The sequence below is a fragment of the Lepeophtheirus salmonis genome, chromosome 6, assembly GCF_016086655.4.
Source record: "Lepeophtheirus salmonis chromosome 6, UVic_Lsal_1.4, whole genome shotgun sequence".
NCBI lineage: Eukaryota > Metazoa > Arthropoda > Copepoda > Siphonostomatoida > Caligidae > Lepeophtheirus > Lepeophtheirus salmonis.
Window position 1 is genome coordinate 3,307,470 of NC_052136.2, and position 21,020 is coordinate 3,328,489.

At 31.8% G+C, this 21,020-nt stretch overlaps 1 protein-coding gene across 1 annotated transcript in view; it reads right to left on the bottom strand.

Annotated features, from left to right (window-relative positions):
• Window positions 1-21,020, bottom strand: part of LOC139905821 (dynein light chain roadblock-type 2-like) — a 73,226-nt gene that overhangs the window by 32,969 nt on the left and 19,237 nt on the right. The window contains exon 2 of the mRNA XM_071889568.1: window positions 12,101-12,145. Within this exon, the coding sequence (XP_071745669.1) occupies window positions 12,101-12,145 (45 nt within the window). The remainder of the gene's footprint in view (window positions 1-12,100; window positions 12,146-21,020) is intronic.

Genomic DNA, 21,020 nt, shown 5'->3' on the forward strand with positions numbered 1-21,020 from the left:
GATAGGCGATGTTTCATTCTAGAGGTAAGATTTTAAAGTTTTCTTTGAAATACAATCAGTCATTATCATGCGTCGGAGAAGGGAAGAACGTGCGGTTTAGTCTACAATAAATATTGTCAAAAAATGCTTTGACAGAATCTCTTACAAAAGATTGAAACATTGCAATTTAGCTCCTGTGTTTTATTGGTACAATTTACGAAAATCGGTTAATTCCTTCAATTTATAATACACTAAAAACTATTTTTTTTTTTAATAATTTTCATAATTTGAAATGGACAAAATTCTTTGAACACAAATAACTCCATAAATAATAATTATGGATAGTTACAATGGATGTCATCAGATCCAGTATCGGGCAACAATTTTAAGTTTGTTTAATTTGTCTAAGTCAAGTAATTGAAGCCGGATTTATTTTTATAAAACCAACATTTGCCTAATCACCAATAGTTAATTCCTTTATCAACTAATCATCCACAACTTTAAAATAAGATATGTTGCCAAATAAATTTATCAACTTTCTTTTTTTAAAACTTCTCCTTCAATACCTTTTAATTATAATTTATTTAAAGAAAAACAAAAAATTTAAAAAAATCACCAGATATTAAAATACCAAAGTTTTTTTTCAAAAACTGTGTAAAACTACGTTTTTTTTCCATATTTTACTAGGGAAGAAAAAAAAGTCTCCATTTTTCATTTGTTTTTAAACTAAAGGGATTAATTTTGGAACATAAACAATTGGTTATTTTTTTACATTGGAGTATTTGAGTCTAATATGTCTAATACAGCAGCTATATTGATTTCATTTTAATTTTTTTGGGTCATGGATTTTCTAGAGGTGAAGAGCTGAAATTTATGAAACTATATCACAATAAACTACATTGTACTACAAAGGAAATAAATAAATACAAATATAAACCAGTAAATAAGAGATTTAATATTGTATTAACCTCAAGAAATCCCTACTTCAAAAAAATGAAAAACAAATAAAGATTTTTTTGATGACTTGTGTTATTGATATACCTATTAAAATTGTCAAATTGATTTTTTCTCCATAATACAGTTAAGTAAGCGTAATTTAATAAATTATCCTTTATATTTTTTTGGTTTTCTTCACGACATGATTGAAATTGCCCTTAAAAATTTGTCAAAGAAATTACTGGAAGCTACTATTTGAGTGGTTTTATCTTAGTATTACTTTATTTTTCCGGATATAAGTGAATATTTTGATATTTATACTCTAGTTAACTTATATATGAGTTTTGAACAAAATGAAATAAAAGTTAAACGAGTTATTGACGCTTAATTCAGAGTTTGGTTTAATTTCAGGGTATCTTTTGGAAAGAAAAATTTACTCGATTTTGTTAATTTCAAACACCCATACCAGTGAATTTGGTTACAAGAAAGTTCACAGCGCTCTTTTCACCTAAAGGCAAGTTCATCCAAGGGTAAGCTCATCTTTAAGCATGTTAATCGCAAAGGAAATTTATCCCGAGCAAAATCATTGCTAGGAAAGTTCATCCTTAGGAAAACACATATTTTGATATATTACAATATAATTATTAGATTAGTTTTTCTTCTCTTTGCTGATTAAAATTGTCAGCTCCCATAAGGTATATTTTAAAAGACTTTAAGGCAATTTATGTAATACTTTGTGGGTATAATTATAACGATTTATCATAATTAACCAATACTTATTAATTGTAATATATTTTTGATAGTAGTAATATCTATTGCAGTGTATTGTAATAATAGATCAACTTCGATAAAAAAGTATCCAGGCTCATCCATGATCTAAAAGATTATACTTTATGGGGTTGCATCAATTTGGGACTGTCTTATTTTATTATTTTGGACACTATTTATATTGGCCCATATTCAAAACTGCTTGATCTAAAATATTATACCGGACAATCTTTATAGCCCTGTATCAAGAAAGTCTTCGAAAATATAATCATTACAGCGGAGAAGCGATTTTGCAACCTTACTGAAACTCAAAAATTTAATGAGTTAAGAAATATAAACAAAATCTTGCAAGATCTTGATGAAAAAGTATCGAAAAATATATCCTACCCGATTGTCATAATATTAAGACAAAAATTATTCGAAAATATTGCCAAGTTCGTGTAAAGATGCACGCAAACCTTTCTCGAAAGAGACAAACAGAGAAAGGAGGAATGAGGAACAATGATTGGACAAGTACACATTTAATTATACCTAGAGTAGATTTGCCCAGCATCAAGGACCCCTTCTAATATGACAAAATACACCCCACTTCGGCCCTCAGATGGTACAGTTGAAGTACTGGGCCACAATAAATTTTAAACTCACCCATGTTTCTAGGCAGCACAGTACCCATCTAATATTATATAGTACACCCCTACCCACAGGTTGTGCAGGCAAATTGCTGGGGCCGAGTTAAGATAAATTTATCTACTGATCCTTCCCTGAGCACCAAGGATCCTTCCTAATATCCCAAAATAGACCCCGGCCCTCATGTTGTACAAGTGAAGTGCTGGACCGAAATTCAGTTTAAACTCTACCACTATCATGTTTCTAAGCACCAAGAATCCCTTCAAATATGCAAAAATACACCTCCACCCACGGGTTGTGGGGCTGTTGGTCCATGAGGCAGGATAAATTTTTCCACTTCCGTTTTTCTAAGTATTTAAGAAGTATTTTTTGCTTATTTTTTTAGTTTATACTTATTTTTAAAAATTAAATTTTTTATTGAATTATTTCTAAAAATAATTGTTAAACAAAATATTAACAATTATTTTATACAAAATAACTTCTTTTTTTTTTCATGAATCATAAGACTGCTTAAGTATCGGTCGGTGCAATAGCTGTAGATGAAACCCATATTTCTTTCCCTTATATTTTTGTTGTAGATGTTTTATTTGTCCGCCCTTTCCCTTGAGCCCTTTAGGTAAAATGAGTGTGTTGTGTAAATATCTTGTACAAGTTCAAATGTATTCTATAAATAATATAATAAAGGCCCAAATAATTTGAGACAATCGCCACTAGGAGTGATAACTAAATAAGCAAAATATATCTATATTCAATTTGCGCAAATAAAAATATATTTAAGCTATGGAACAAATTTGTTGCAATCGAGGGTTCAGGGTTAAATAAAGTATTTCTTTAAGCATAAGTTCTTAATTAAATGAGGAACTTATTGACTAGGAGAATAAGTTTATTTTGAAAAATTAAATCTTTATATTAAAAAGTAGAATAAAACACTACATTTTAGTTTGACTTTTTTCATTTAGATATATTCCCCTGTCGCGGATGTATTTTCCCCGGGATGAACTCGTCTTGGAATCAACTTTCCTTACGATGAGCTTACTTCGGAACGTACATGTCTTGGAGTGAAAAGGGGGAGGTGAACTTTCTGGGTGTGAAAAAGCGGGGTAAACGTTCCGTAGACGAGTAAATTCAATTATCCAAATTTGTGATGGGACAATTAATCAAAATCGGAGAATCAGGTGTTTTTTCTGAAATCGGGATCAACCGTAGATAAATAACGTTTAATTTCCGATTTCAGTTCATATTTATTACTGGTGTTTAATTATTTATTTTCTAAGTTGGGAAAAAAATTGCCCCCCCCCAAATTAAGAAATTTTTGCTTCTTACTAGAAAAGGTAATATTATTTGTATGTTTTTTCAAAAAAATATAATATCTATTTAATTTAATTTTCCAATTTTTTTTTTAATTTAATATTAGAAATTTAATTTTTCAATAATTTTTTTTTAAAAACAGCTTAAGAATCTTGAGATTTTTTCCAAAAAATTTAAAATTTGATTTTTTTTTCAAAAAATTGTATTGTTTATGAACAATTCCGGATTTTAAAAATGTTTCTCCCAAAAATTAATTTATTCTAAATAGCTGTGGATTTTTGATATTTTTTTCAAAAATTATTTTTTGAGAGTTATTGTGGATTTTTAAAAAAAAATTAAACATTAAACTGTACATTTGTTTTGTTTTTTAATATAATTTTTTTTTTTTTCTAAAAATTTTTTAATTTTGTATATTTTTCAAAAAAAAAATTTTTAATTTTGTATATTTTTCAAAAAAAAATTTCTAAGAACCAGCCCCTCCTTCCTCCAAATATAATTCTGCAGACGCTCCTGATAGTAAAATTGTATTTTTAACTATTATTTAAAATATTACACCGGTTTTTTTAGTAAAATCGTATCGGAATTGGTATCAGAATTTTTTTTTTTTTTTTTAATCGTCCTATCACTAATACATATGATTTCAAATTTTCATACATAAGTATGTATTAAATAAATAAGTTAATTTTTAATTATATTTTTTGTCATCATGACAGCGGGATATGTAATTAACATATCATAAATTTGTTTAAAGTTGCATTTTCTTGATTCCATAAGAATCCCGTTTTTAATAATTTAGTCATGCATCTTCAAGTTTGGAGTCCCCACTATGTATTTTCTTGTTCAAATACGTACATTCCTTCTTAACAATACTTTGACAAGAAGTAGGATTTTCACGGTACTAGGAAAACGGCCCAAGGGAAAATTGCCTGTGGAAGATTGTCCTTGAGATAATTGACATGGAGGAAAATTGTCAGTTAGGAAAATTGCCCGTATTTTGTTCAAACTTCATGATGAATATTAACACATTTTAAATTTGCTTAAAATTATTTATGACAAATGTCTAAAGATATTTGTTTGTTCCATCCCCCAGGATAAGTAATAACATTATTTAGAGTTAGTTCCTCATATTCATCATTTATACAGAATATGTAAATCTAAAATCAATAAGTATATATGTATAATATAGGATTTAGTATGATTATTGATATTAACATAAATTAATCTGTAGTCTTATAATAACATGAATACAAAGTTTTTTTTCTTCATTATATAAATAACTAAAATGAAACTACTTCAGTAAGGAAACACAATTGCCTTTTTTTGAAAGTTACGTCATTTACAGAACAATTGAACGTTCGAAATGTGAGAAGTCAACTTATAAATCTGTTAACTTCCAAGATTCCTAAATTTATATTAATTCATACCTATAATTTATATCCATTTAGGAAATAAACTTTACGAACACTCGGATGTAGGCCTTAGACTAAAAATAAGTATTATTTACATATATTTAAAAAAAATTGTAGCCGGTGACGGTACAAAATTTTCAAATCATGATTCTGACTTCATAACTCCAATTCAACAGCCCTGTCCACAAAATCAGCCACAGTTCTTGAGGCCTCTTATGCGATATTGTTGTTAACAGCTACCAGCTGGTCCATTGCAATTTGAACATTTACTAATTCAATCATTCGTGTAGATTGAGTTATTGAAATGAATTCATATTTCGATTTATTAAAGTATAAGCAATTATTTATAAAACAAAACTAATTTGAGCTCTCTATCTTACGTACAAGTCAAGAAAATGACACTAGAACGAGATCAATGATCCATTCACGCATTCCAAGCAGTTGGGCGTCTCCGGTACCCCCGTTTACGCCGTCAGCAAGTACGGATCGTTGGAGAGGAAGAATGACTCTGTTTAAAGGAGAAGGTTTAAAAAAAATATCCTAGGGCAATCCCCTCGAGGCCATGAGATTTCGGGGTTTCACACCTAATTGTCCATAGAGCTATCAAAAAAGTAGATGAAAAGAGCATTGTGAGGGTGGGGAGGCCACTTTTGATACCAGCAATGAAAGAAACCTATTTCGTCCATGGCAAGACTCTTTTGAGTTCTTTTTTGACACTTTTGCCGCCTCCCCCCTTACTTCCCTGATATCAACACCCTCGACTACAACTTTCGGGTGCATATCAAAAGGAAAGCCTGCTGTGTCTATCATCAAAATACCGAAGCCCTCAAAACCACTGTCAGCCAGTACTGGGACACCATGACAGAGGACTACATTCAAAGCGGGTGACAGGCCTTCCATTGCTACCTGGAAGCTATCATTGCCGCTAAAGGGGTTCTACATTAATGATTAAGAGAGTTCAGCCACATCCATTTATAGCATTAATTTTGTTGAAATTGTATTGTTAATTAATAAATTATATCTTGTTGAATTTCAAAATTTGAAGAATTCAGATTTTAATGGACCACTCGGTAAAGGGGTATTTATCTGGGGGTTTTTTATTTTGCTTTACAAGTTGTGCATCTCTGAAAAAAGGTTAAGTATCCTTGTCCTAGCTAACAAATCAATTTTGTCATTTTGTTTTCTAGCTTTGAGTGAACCCTAAAAAACATCAAAATGAATTAATGAAATTTTGGAGACTTTAATACTATTATCATGGAAATAGATTTTTTTAAATATATTTTTACAAAGTAGGGTCAAATTTCACACCCTAATTTAAAGGTGTATATAGGAATTCCAAAATTTATTTTATGTATATATGGATGGTATTTTCCTAATAATAGAGAGACAATAAAAGGCTTAAGATGAAAACTTTACCCATTTCTTTTTTCTCTCCTCATAAAATCAATTACTTATACTCGTTGTTAGTACAATATTTAAGTGATTTTTAATGTTTTTCTTAACTATTTATTCCTTCATTGTTTTTTCACTTACATTCCTTTACAAAAAAAAATATCTTCAACAATGGTACATCTTAATGTAAGAAGGAACCATTACACTGTTGAGCGTAAAAAAATAGATTAATAGCAAAAAACTTAGAGTTGTCAATCATATGCTTTAAAAAACTATAGAGTTACTTGGCAACTCTAACAATTTGAAAAAAGTTTGATAGAAAAGCAGCTTAATTGTCATGAAGTTTCATTAGTTTGTTAATATACACCAATAATGTATAGTTAGTAGCTACAACAGATGAAATGACCTAGCTACTAAGGGGCCGTTTGAAAAGTCTGTGCAAAGTCCAAAAGATGGCACTACTGGTACATATCAAGGTTATGTTTAGTTAGTAGTATATCTTGGAAAAACACACACACACTTTCAGCCGGATCCGTATATTTCTTTTTGTTTGACATTCGTTTCAATCGAGGAATCCACTGGAATGATTATGGAAACTGTCTTTTGGATTCGCAAGGAACAATCCCCATCGGCTATCTTGAAAAGGTTATTCATCATTATTGGACAGTTTGAAAGGCGAGCTGCAAGATGAACCCCACGATTGGTCCACAAAAAAGTCATTTCCATCACAACAACTCGAGATGCACACAGCACTACAATCTCACGCAACGTCACTCTTCTGTCATCCATCACCATATCATGGATTTTATAAATTATTTCTGGAGAAGTAACCTCAAGAGGGCGTCCAGAACGTTCAACGTCACTTGTACATAGTCACTCCAAAATTTTTGAAAACCCTTATAAACTGCTATTATCGAAGGTGTAGTGTACCCATAATGTTTATCAAGCTTATTTTTAGTCTCTTGAGGGTTTTGCCTTTCATAAAGTAATGTTTAATCAACACACGAAATTATTTTACGTCCATTTTTTGAAAATCTCTCCACTTCCTCGATTCAAACAAATGCCAAACTGAAAAAAATAGACCAATTTATCTAAAAGCTGGTGTGTACTCTTCCAAGAGATGTTACCTAATAAACTTAACCTCGAAACTTTTTTCTTTTGATATTGCTATAAAAAAAGACAGATAAATATTCTTCAATAATTTTTTTTTTTATTTGAAAGCCTTAACATTCCGGTTAATGATGAAACACCACATCATTAATATGGTCGCCGTGGGTGGCCTTACAGTAGCCCATTCTGTCGACCCAATTTTTCAATACATTTTTGATTGTGTGAGCTTCAATAGCTGCAATGGCGACTCCAATCTCGTGTTTCAAATCGTCTCTAGATAGTTGGCGTAACATTTATCCTTGACAGTTCCCCACAAAAAATAGTCCAACGGAGTCAAATCGCAGCTAAGAGGTGGCCAGTTTACGTTGCCGTTTCGGCTTATGATGTGATTGTCGAAGACAGTGCACAAAAGATCCACTGTAACGTTAGCTGTGTGGCACGTAGCGCGATCTTGTTGGAAGTAAATGTCGTTGATGTCTTCCTTTTTCATTTGGGGAAACAAAAAATCTTCCAACATAGCCCGATAGCGCTCACCATTGACCGTAACGGCAGCTCCTTGCTCGTTTTCTCGTTGTTTCGCTTTCGGCAACTGCAGCAATGTTTTCGATTGAGCGCACTGGACGAACACGGGAACGCGTTGTTTTATCCATTAACAAACCAGTTTCGCACACACGCTTCACAAATTTATCCACAAACTGCCTGGAAGGCGCTTTATTTCGAACAACGTAATTTTCTTGCGGTTTCGTTTGAAGACTCTCCATTTTGGAAGTAAGTCTTCGGTATTCCCAATTTTTTTCCGAGTGTAAACTTAATTATTTCGTAAACCGGAAATCTTTTACAAAATATTAAACACAATGAAAATGTTACTACAGTTGTCAGACGTCAAAAAAAGGTAGTTTAAAAAGCAACCGCTAGATGGGCCACCCGGTAGATAAGGAATAGAGGTTTGTATCTATTTATCTCATCTTTCGCTAATAATCTATTGAAACGGCATAACAGCTAAGCTGCTCTCCTTCCAGAAATCCTTCAAATTGTTTGTCCACATTAATTTTCAATTACTTTTTTCTAACATATCGATGTTTCATATTATTTGAATCTATGGAGATCACATTAAATTCTGGTAAATTACATTCCAAGGGATTAATGTGAGGATCAGAAGAGGGCCACATGAAAGCAGGCCAGAAGACAACCATATATTTGCTACATAATTTTTGGTTTTTATTGGATGTGGGGCTTTAATAAACCTCTTAATGTTGTAGGCAGTCCGGATCGAAGATACCAATGGTCTCTGCAGGCTTCTCGGCACTGACGTCGACGTTATTGCACCGTCATTTTTAAACTTACAGACACGGGATACAAGCAAAATTTGTTCATTTTTGTTTCAGCTGTTGTTTGGCTACGTAATGATAACTCGTAATTAAAAATTAAGGGGATAAAATTGCAATTAAATGTATATGTAATTTTTGGTGTCGCAACTCTATAGAGGGATCAAATATGTAGTTACATTTTATTTTGATATCAACAATTAACAAATTTATATTTTAATAAATTTATAAAAATATCTTTTAAAAAAATAACTAAGACCCCTCCTAGAAATGTCTGAAAAGTGAAAACCTAACTGCACACAGATGTAAAATTACATCATTTACCATGTTTGTACATGAATTTTGGTTTTATTGAGGAAATGATGAGTTTCTTGGGGGTGAATAGTGAACATAGGTAAAAAAAGAATGTTTGAGCTGTTCTTGTCTTGCTATTCTTTTCTTTTTTATTATTTAAGTGTTTGAATGCAACAAATGAGTAGTAATGAATGGAATGCCATTGAGAGGAAAATTTCTCTTTCCTTTCTTTCCTTCTTCCTCAATGAAGGAAAATAACGGTTGGTCGGATGTCAGCTGCTCAACTTGCAGTTCCTCTTCACTGTTGGGTAATAAAAAATAAAGGATATGGAACTCAGCTCATCATATCTTCTTTACTTTACAAAAAAAAAAGTACAAGATTAATTTTTGTCAAGTCATGCATTTGACTCACTATTGTTTCTGAATATAGAATATTATCTAGAGAAGGGATAATATCCAAATAATATATATAGTCAAAAGAAATCCATTATATTTAATGGATTTTGTTAATGCTTATCTTCTTGGTAATCAAAACAGTCCCTACATGACGGTCGGACTCGACGATTTCCTTGGACGACCACACCAAGCAATGCTGAGTCAAACAATCACAAAACTGACTGAGAAATCTGATCTTTCTAACACCATCCAGAGTACACCATTCGTAGTTATACAACGCAAGCTACACATTACTAAAGCCATTTATCGGACAAATATATTTTACAAATGACAGGATGTCATAGGTGGGGAAAAGCCCTTACAAGGCAAGTTCAAATCCAGTTTCAAATGTTTTCTCACAAGTCCTTGTGTAGTTATAGTCTTTGAATAGTTTTATCGAGTCCCATTCGAGTCCTCAGATTTCTTAGAAAACTCATTTCAGTCCATAATTATTAGACAGGGTCCACAGAGTTAAGTAGTGTTGTGCCGGTCCTTATTTAGATTTGAAGACTGCAATCCCGTACAGTTTAGTCATGCATATATGTCCTAACCCCTGATATAGTTTGGTACTGGATGACGCCACTCAACTTTAAATCTTCTATTTCTAATCAGTTATAAATACTGATCCCAAGGATCTATATTCAGGTTCTAAGACTGAACTGGACGAAATAAATAAGGCCAGACAAAGCACTATTGTTAAGGCTTTTAGTATAAACTTGCATTAGAGTTCAAGTCGATACCTCAGTCGTATATATGGAATCCATGTCAATTCATAAATATTTGATTGTGTTATCAATTTGAGTAAAAAAATCGTCAAAATAGGGCCTCAAGTCCAAGTCGACTAACAAGTTACGAGTCCAGGTCCCAATTTCTTCTAGATGTACCTGTATTCCTGAAAGCATTTGATTTATTTTGTTTTTACACAAGGTTTGTTTTGTTTGTTAATAATCAAAACCAGATATTTATTAGCAGCTTTTCAATGACAAGATATCTCTAGCTAAGAATATGTATATATATATTTAGACATTTTAATATGTTATACATAGATTTATTGATCTATCTTATAGCGATTTTCATGTTATTATTATTATTTTTTTCGAATAACTAATATTTTGATGACTTCAAAATCTTAAATTGAAAAATTTCTTGAGCTCTTCCTCTTTGTTTTATATAATTAGCAATTAAAATTCAATAACACAGCAAAAGGCAAAAAAATTGTAAGATTCATATACCGGGTGGTTCATTTAAATCTGAAGATTTACTTGTTCAATAATTAATTAAGGTTGAGTGATTGTAATTAATTCATATTTCGATATATTAAAGCATAAACAATTATATACAAAATAAAATAAAACTGAGCTCTCTAGCTTATGTACAAATCGAGAAAATGACACTTGAACGTGATTGATGAATTTTCATTCGCGCACTCTAAGCAGTTGGGCATCTCCAGGACCACGGTCTACGCCGTTAGCAAGTCTGAAACTTTGGAGAGGAAGAAGGGCTCAGTCAAAAAGGTCAAACTGGAGTCCGGAGGAGTTAAAGAAAAAAACCAATCCCCTCAAGTCCAAGAGGGTCCATGCAAGAGATCTGGGGTTCCACACCAGATTGGCAAGGCTAACAAAAAAGTGTATGGAAAGAGCCTTGTGAGGGTAGACAGGCCACTTTTACCACCAGCAAGGAAAGAACCCCATCTCCTCCGTTGCAAGACTCTTTTGAGTTCTCTTGAGCCCTTTGTTGACACTTTTGAGCCCCTACAGCCCTAATGCAAACCCCCTATACTACACCTTTTGCTTGGTTGCATGTCAAGGGGAAGACCTGAAGTGTCCTTCATCCAAAAAATGAGACCCCAAAAGTCATTTTCAACCATCACTGGTACGCCACGACAGAGGACTACATCTGGAGCGGGTGCCAGGTCTTCCGTCGCAGCCTGGAAGCCATTGCCACGGGTGGCTACATTAATGATTAAGACAGGTCAGAAGTTTAAAAATCAAATTGTTCCTATTTTAATGGAACACTCGGTAAAAATTATAATAACTCTTTTTCAAAATATAGAGGACAATGCTTATCAATAAATATAGGGGAGTTTATTACTATTATGGTGTTAATCCTTTCATATTTTTGTCCAGTCCAGTCTTAGGACTTGTCCTTAAGACCATCGGTTTGTCGTACTGTCAGTACGAAAACGGATTTAAAAAAAAATAAAGATGAGGACGTCATCAAGGACTGAACTATATAAGTTTTAGGACTCATATGCAGGACTGAACTAGACAGGACTTTAGTCATTAGTCTTAAATAAGGACCGACATAAGACTTGTTACTACATCCATTATGCGTGTATTGTGGACGTATACGTAATCTATTTCTAAGAACTTTGTATATCATAATCATCAAGCCTCAACAAATTTCCCTTTCAAAATGGAGAAGCATAAATAACTAAAATGACATTTTAGTTTCTTTGTTTTTTTTCCTTTTTATTATTTTGACATAAAATAATATTTATTATGTTGAAATAGTTACCGTATGATCTTGAATACGATGAATAATCTCTTCCAAGTCGGTTGCCTAATGAGGAAGAGAAAAGAAATTAATAAAATATTTATTTTTGTTTTTCTTTACAATACATAACATTACACAATAAGTCCGCAGTATGACCCAAATATAGCAACCCACCTAATTCCTGGTTGTCAAAAACCTTCCAACAGTGTCAAAATTTAATTTAATTTTGACCGTTAGTTGAGAACATTAGTTCCCAAAGGGATCTACAGTCCACGTAACCGAAATCTAAAATTGTTAGTGGATGGACGTCACTCATTGTTTATTTAACCTGTTGATACTTTTTTTTCCTTTTCTTACTTTTCAAACATATAAAATCATCAATGTACTTTGTAAAGAAGGACATGTGACTCCGTCAAAAGTTTTGAACAAATTTAATAAAATGAATATATATAATTAATGTTTCTTTTATTATAACAGTTAACTAAGGAGTCAAATTGGAAGATTCCTAAAGGTCACGGACCATTCATTTTAGTTAGTACCACAATATTTGATCATAAATCCCAAAAACAATAAGAGATTGAAACTTGCAATTGTATTTAATAGATCATCATAAAATTAAGTTACAATTTAATAAATAGAATTCCCATTAGATGCCACAATAGCCTCCAAACAAAGACGGAGAAGGTCTTCCTGATGCAGGTCTCATCTATTTTATCCCGGGCTGCAATGATGGAAGCCTTCAGGTCATCCACATTCCTGTGGGAGATTTGACAGGCTTTCCTCTCAACAACGCTCTATATGCTGTAATCCAAGGGATTCAGATCTGGATATGATGGGGGCACATGGATGGATGCCAAAACTCACATAATTTGGAGTCAAACCAAACTTGATACTGTAAGCCTTCAAGTTGACCCAGATGTCTCAAATCTGTCCCTTACTGGATACGCAGTGGTGTGGGAGCACCCTAAAGAGTTGGTAATGTCCCTCACGTACAGAGAAATATAAGTATCCTGTTTCCTTTTGATTGTTCCATGATTTAAATCAAAATAAAATAATAATAAAAGTTACTCCCAAATTTTCTTGATAAAATTATAAAACCTTCATAGAAATTTCAAACTTGTAACTACTCCTTACTCTCCATTTTAAAATATTTTATAGTTGTTCAGGTTTTCGTATTGGACAGGGTATATTGACCATAAGGGGTGATAATGATCTGTCAGGAGTCTATCTTAGCATAATTAAAATTTGCGGGTCTACATATTTAGGCAGGCCACAGAATTACCCAGGACGTAAATTTTCCCATAATAATTCCAATAATAAATTAATGTTCTGCATATTCATGGCTAAATATTAAATATATTGTTGATATCCTAATTTTATTTGTGATGTGCTAGGTGGCAGCCTAGTAAAATTATTTGAAAAAGCAGAAAATACTTCAATAAATAGTAATATTACCAAAGTCAAAATCACTTTAGGATTAATAATAAGGGATAGCATATATGGTTCAACTTTCTTCCTATTGATAGGGTTTCATGGTTAAGATGTATTAGTGGGTTCCAATTTGTAGGGGTATGATATTCGTTAATAAGCTCAGGGCATTTTAGAAACAGACACCATTTTGTGTTGTTGCTTGATATTGACACTTTTTTATGGGGTTTGATTATTTTTATTATTATTCAAAAATTACTTCTCGAAAATATTTAAAATTAAAAGCTTTAAAAAATTGAATAGGATGTCGACAGAAAACAAAAAAAATTTAAGTGGTGTATGGGGTATAATGGTAAGGGAAGCTCTGGTTTAGAGATTATGATTGTTTTTGTGACCCAAGTTTTGTCATTTTAAAGACAACGGAGAGAAAGGAATTTTGTGTGTTGATTAAACATTGTTCTTGTTTTTTTACGGGGGAAAATACTGTTGACCCAAATTGTGGCTATATAATCATTATGTGGACTCTGCAATAGGGAAATTAGCTTTTATTGACTGGTATGCTAAACCTAAACGCAGACGTAGAAGCAGTGACGATGGTGAATGCTCTTATCACGCAAAATTGGCAGTTTTTTGGAATATATCAAAATAATTTTTAAAAACCATAAAATGAGGTTGGGTGAGATATATCCCATCTTGAAGATATCAGAAGGGGTAGTCCCTTTACAGTTTTATATAAAAATGTGTGCATGCACAAGTTGATTTCGAAGTAGTTGGTGCGATTGCTCATACCGGACCGGATACAACATCGCATTGACATTTAGAGCGCTGTTTGGAGCTGTTCAAGTAAAATAGAAAAGAATTTTTACGTCTCTATGTGACGTTGTAGGAAACATGGATCTACCACTACACGCATGAATAAAAAAATTGTCAGCTGTGAAAACAGCAGCCAGTGAATGGACGTTTACAAAACTGGGCTCACTAAAACGATTCTAACCTCTAAACTAACGGTCAGAATGCAGTGAAATTTTAACACATGCTGTTTTGAAGTTTAGCATGCACTTTTTTCAGCTAATAGTTTATTTAAGACTTCGTTGATTATAATGTATATATAATGATTTTTCTTTTTTTTTTTTTTAATATTTATAAGGTATATATTATTTTTTAACAAATAAAAGTTGGTTCAGTCAAACTTTACCCTGTCATGTATACCTTTTTTTTAAAAGTAAATATGAAAAAGTTATGACATTGTATTCTAAAATATGTCATATTGAGTTTCCAAAACTCGCATTATTGTACAGAAATATAATATTTTCCCCATCAAATATACATGATATGTTATTATAAGGTTGTTTATATATGTATTTGTTTTATAAACAAAGAAGATACAAATACTATATGTGGTTCATCAACACAAAACAAAGCTAAAAGGATTTTTCTAAAGAATGAATATGGATTACATTTGTATTCTTTGTCGAATTATCGGCTTTTTCTATCTGCAAATTATTCTAATTAACTCTTTGGAGGACCGTCAAATTGCACTGAAAGTAGCCAATAAAAGAAGAAAATTTGATTAATTAAATTTGAAAGGGGGCATACCGGAGCTAGTATAAGTCTGATAGGTCAAGTAAACGCTCTAAACTATTACCGAAATTCAGGAGTATCTTAATTCCTCCCACAAATTTGAGTAAAATGCTTATAATTGAATCAAACATGTGTTTTAAACATTGGGCTATTATATATATATATATATAATAGGTGTTTTATAAGTCTTAGGACAGCAACAATACTTATAAATAGAGAATTTTCAATAAATAAAATCAAAAGTTTCTAATTAATATATCCGACCATCTAAGGAATATTCAAAATTGCATTCTTCTCTTTTTGCAAATATTTTAAAAGTATTCATCTCATTTTTTTTTTTGTTTGGAACTTTTACAAATTACTTATGGCTTAATTCATCAAATTTTCTTAATTCTGTAACCTTTTACTACTGACTTTGTTCCTTTTACCACCATATCGTTAAACTAATAATACTAGAATCTATGCAAAATTCCCTTCCTGGAGTGTTGACAAACAAAATCATCAGGAATTTATTTTACAACATATGTCAGCTACTTCAACATTTGATTTGAGAATTATAAGCGTTGTATCACACTTATTTAATAATTATATTAAAGCAAAATATTTGTAATTAGTGTGCTTTACTATTTCTTAGAATTTTGAATAATTATTGCATTGCTAACTTGTAAGTATACTAAACAAGTTTGCCTACTTATTATTTTAGAGTCCGTAACACTCATTTGGGCGTGTATCTTTTTAGCGTGGCTCCGTTCAGCGCAGATCTCTTTAGCTTACTTTTATTTGGCATAGTATCATTTCGGCGTATCGTATTTATATTATATTGGAATTACTTTCCATCATAAGATTAGGATCATGTCATCACTAGTAGTCCAATAACAATACATTATATTATCCACATGTTGAAACTAAGCACGCATGGAGTCTTCAGATAAGGAGTAGCATTCTATTTACTTAGTATATGGCATGCAGTATGCCTGCATTGAGCCTTGAAATAGACTCTCCTATTATACCGGAGGAGTCTTACCCAACGCAATGACCAAAAGAGGGGGGTTGAACCAACGTGTTGGAAAAGCGGAAAAGCTTTTGCTCTTATAATGTGCTGAGACTATTCGAAGTTAAATTTCCCCAAGATCTTAATAAGAGAAACGGAGTGCAAAGTGAGACGATGAGAAGTTGATACTTCGCGGAGGAGATCCTGTTCTAGAGATGAGTCCTGGACGAGGAACAGTCTTTCGATCACTATTTGGCAGGTTGAAAAGTGCTGTATTTCTTAATCTATCACCCTCAGTAGAATAGCTTACCAAATTTTGCATATCCTCATAACCAAGACCAATATTTATTGTTTCTATTTCGATCTTCCTCGCTTGTTTGTGCCAAATCTCCTTTGTGAGGTGTTGAAGGAATAAAAGATGTGAACCAGGTTCAATTGTCAACTCCGTGGACTAAGAAGATCCATGACGTCTTCAACTCTTTCCTGAATTGAGTTGATCTATGGTGTATTAGAATAAACTCCTATATCATTTTATATACTTTTGAGCTCCGCCTCTAAGGGAGCTAGAGAATTGGCAAAACATAGTGAAATCATTTATCATCCTCACCCTGAAATTCAGTTATATCAGTTGACTTATTTTCTCAAGTGGAATAGGACATGATTTATCCTCTCTAACGAGGAATACGAATAGAGTGACAGAAGCACACTTGCATAAACTTTTCTTAAAATTGTAATCAAAATTCAAGGTATTTTCCACCTATAGTATGGAATAGGGGCTCCCCGTTCTTCATTCTTTAACTCATGTCTTAAATTATTTCCTCCTTTACTGGAACTTATTTAACTTTCTCTGCAATCAACTATATCATTCAGTTTTTACTATCTCTATCATTGACTTAAAGAGTGGCATCGCTAGCGCCAAAAGTTTCTTCGGCACCTCCCAACATTTTATTATATATATAATAAAACAATTTATATAAGTATTGTATTAAGGTGTTGATAATTTTTGGGGCGAAGTCCCCCAAAGGATGTAAGCTAGAAACACTCCTAAACTTAGGTAAATCATACTTAAACTCTACATTAATCTTTTACTGATTCTGACTCTTCTAGGATTTTGTGTTTGATACAATGTATTGGGGAAAATGGATACTTAAGACTCTTCTTGAATTTGTTGATGACTCAAGAGTAATTATACACAGATTTGTCAAAACTTATTCCAAACACAGAATGTGCTTTTCTTAAGCTTGTTCTTAAAAAAAAGTTAGTATGGTATTGAAGAGATGAAAGAAGCGAACAAGACTCGATGGTCAACTCCGTGGACTAAGAAAATCCCTGAGGTCTTCAACTCTTACCTTAATTTAGTTGATCTATGGTTCATTAGAAGAAACCCATATATTATTTTATATACTTCGTGTGCACCATCTCTAAGGGATGTTACGTTCAAAGATGAGGCCCCTTACTTCATTCTTTAACACTTTTCTTATACTATCTCCTCCGATAATGAACTCCTTTAACTTTCTCAGTCAACTGTATCATTCAGCTTTTCAAATTTCTTAAACTTGTTCTCTGAAACAAGTGCTTATTAATCTTTCTTAGTATAAAAATGAACTATTCCGAGAATTGTCAATGAAATAACTGGGATTAATTGTTTGCTGAGGAATTGTATAGATTTAGAATTACATTTCTAAATTAGAAAAGAAGATAACTTATTAAATAAAATTATAGCAACACAAAAATTAATTATATAATGTCAAAAGTCTTATTTTTATAAGATTAAAAACATATAAATTATATTTATTATAAATTCATTTCAAAATTAAATGCACATCCGCGCAAGAAATCGAGTACTGCTAATATATTCCTCAATTAAATTAATCTTTCTAGTTCGAGTGGGATTCGTCTATATAGATTTTTCTTTCCTAAAGGATTAGCGCCTGATAATAATTATTGCAGAACTACGTCTTGGAGTCCATTTTCTCGCGCAATTACATTTATTAATTTCTAGATTGAGGTATGCTGGCACTATAGAGAGGACAGGAAAACCATATGCCACGACTCAACTGAATTATTTGTCCTTGGTAATCCCTGTGTCACTCTATAGTACATGTTCCAGAGAGCTGGTTGATGCCTAGCAACCCTTCTGACTAAGCCGTACGGTCTACCTATGTATATTTCTTGAAAATAGTCTGCAACGACTCGTAGTTTTTCCGGAAAAGTATCCGTCAGCTCTTGGAAATTTTGGACATTGTTAGCAATAATGGCTCTTGTAGACTTGGAAGATGATTTAGCAGAATTTTTTATGGAAGTGTACAATTTCTTGATTTCTATTTTTGATGGAACAACACTATCTTTAAATCTATGGACACATTAATGACATTAATATTCTTTATTTCCATTCAGAAGGGGAATACCTCATCTAATAAATACCTTGGACATACCAAATTGTGTATAACGTAATCATTCTACAAAAAAATTTATGAATATGGTAGTCAACTTTTAGTTACAATGTAACTTTGATCGACCGCATCCAAGTCATTTATGAATATTTTCAATATATTTTCTTTAATTAGGAATAAACATTATTTTTTTAATACTAGGAATATTTTTGTCATCAAAATAGTGGAGAAATAAGTAATATATTAAGAATAATCGGATATTATGTAATAAACATGAAATGATCATGTCAAAAACAAACTAAAAATAAGATTTTAATTTGTCATTTATGCTAAACATAATCAATGTAGAGCTTAATATAATGATCTTGCTAATATAACTGAATATGATGTCTTAAGTACGCTTTGTGATTTTGACTATTATTTCTTTAGAGATATATATTTTTGCAAATATTTAAATGATACTCAGGAAATAAAATTTTCTAAAGCATACCTATATTCATATTGCTTGAACAGTTTGTAACACAGACCAATATAATAATTATACAACTGATAACAGTAATAATTTTGATAACTTGCATATCTATAGTTACAATAATTAAATAGCATTTTCCTATTGAAATAAGGTTGAAGGAATCAATAAGATACAAACATAAAATAACGGATAACTCATAAATAGGCAATTAAATTTTGAGGAATATCTTTTATGTTTTAATTTATTTGTCCGACCAAATCGTATTATTATTTTGTATCATTTTAAATATTGTCTTTAATAAAACACAATATAATTAGTTCTTATGGAAAACATTTAGTTATTATCTATCTATCCTAGATCTTTTCAAGAATGATGTTCCAATATGGTGGGAAGCGGTTTATAAAAGGATCCCCGACTTAATAAGTTTGAGAATTGCAACGACATTCAGCTATTCCAGTTGAAGTATGCGTAAGTCACTTATATTTTTTTAAAACATATAAGCACTTAAAAGTTCCCAAAAATAATTTATATGTAATAATATAACAGAATAGAATTATCTTTCACATGTTTTCCAATGACAAAATAGACTCAAAAGTAATAAAGAAATCAAGGGTGAGCTTGAAGTGTTCAGGTTATTTAATTAGCCATATAGACTACACATCACAAACTCCATCTTATAAATGGAATTATATCAATGTGATAGATATGAATGATTTCAGCATTTCAGGACACTGAATGACTCTTATCAATGAATGCTTTCTTAGAGTAGGAGACTTAAGGAGGAATGGACTCAATAATTTCATTGAATGATCTGTGGATGGAGGATGATTATTCTGTGTGTATTCCTCACTGGGTCTTTCAGTCGATTATTCTGTCTTTTAATGAAACTCCTTAGTTCTTAAAGAAGTATACGATGATTCCTTACAAGATCTAGAGGAATTGATGTGTTCTTGAGCATAGAGGTGATGATTCACAAGATCAGAAGTCAATAGTCACTATCAAAGATCTTGATATGAAGGGACATCTGCACAATGAACCATCCCTCCATAAAAGGAGACGAGATTCCTTGAACAGAACATGAAGGTGAAGCATGTTCTTAAGACATAAAACTAGGTATCCAAAAATAATTTTATCAAGAATGGAAACGATGATCCAGTATAACCGAATGCTTCGTAGGAAAGATCCATCTAACTTCGTTTGTTTATTTTTCTTTCGATGTTAGGAATACAACGGCAATTTTGATAAATTCAAACGGATTATATTGCCATTTTCTAGCTAAAATTGGAACAAAATTTGGAATGTTTTGACTAGATTTTGGAAATTCAGTAACGTAAAATAGATATAACTTTAGTTTAGGTTATCAATATTGTATTAATGTATTCATTTATGCAAGAAAGTCAACATTAATAGGGAAGTTTTTGATGGCGCTAAAAATAGCTAAGGGGAAAAGAAACACGCTGAAAAGAAGCTATGCTGTAAAAAGTGCGTCCTAAAGAGCCACTTATTTCGATTGTAAAGACTAATTTTGCGCATTAGAATATCCTGTTTGTGTTTAAGGTTCAGATAAATGTGTTTTACTTTTGTTTTAAGTTAAATGAGTATTGCTATAAAATTTATTATGTAGTGAGCCAATAGAGTTTTTAACCTTTTTTATAATGTCAAACTACAAATTTCAGCAAGGATTGATCTTCCTCACTTTTTTTTATTGCAAATTTTAAAATTAACAATTATTTTTGACAAAAAGTTTAATATAAAAATTTTTTAATTAGATATCGTTTAATATGTTTAATTCCAAAGAAGTACCGGTGAAAAATGTATCTAAATAAAAATTATGCAATGTTATTTATTGTGTGTTTGGCTTTGAATTCGCTCACAATCGTGGGACTGTACAATGGTGCGTTATGTTCTTGTAAAATCCACTAGTTGTTCTTCCATGATTCCAGCCATTTTTGACGTATTTTCCCATACAAACGCATTAGTGTACTCAAATAGTACTCCTTATTGACTGTTAGTACCTTTGGAACGAATGCATTATGCACCAGACCGCAGATATCAAAGAAAAGGTCGTCTAGAACG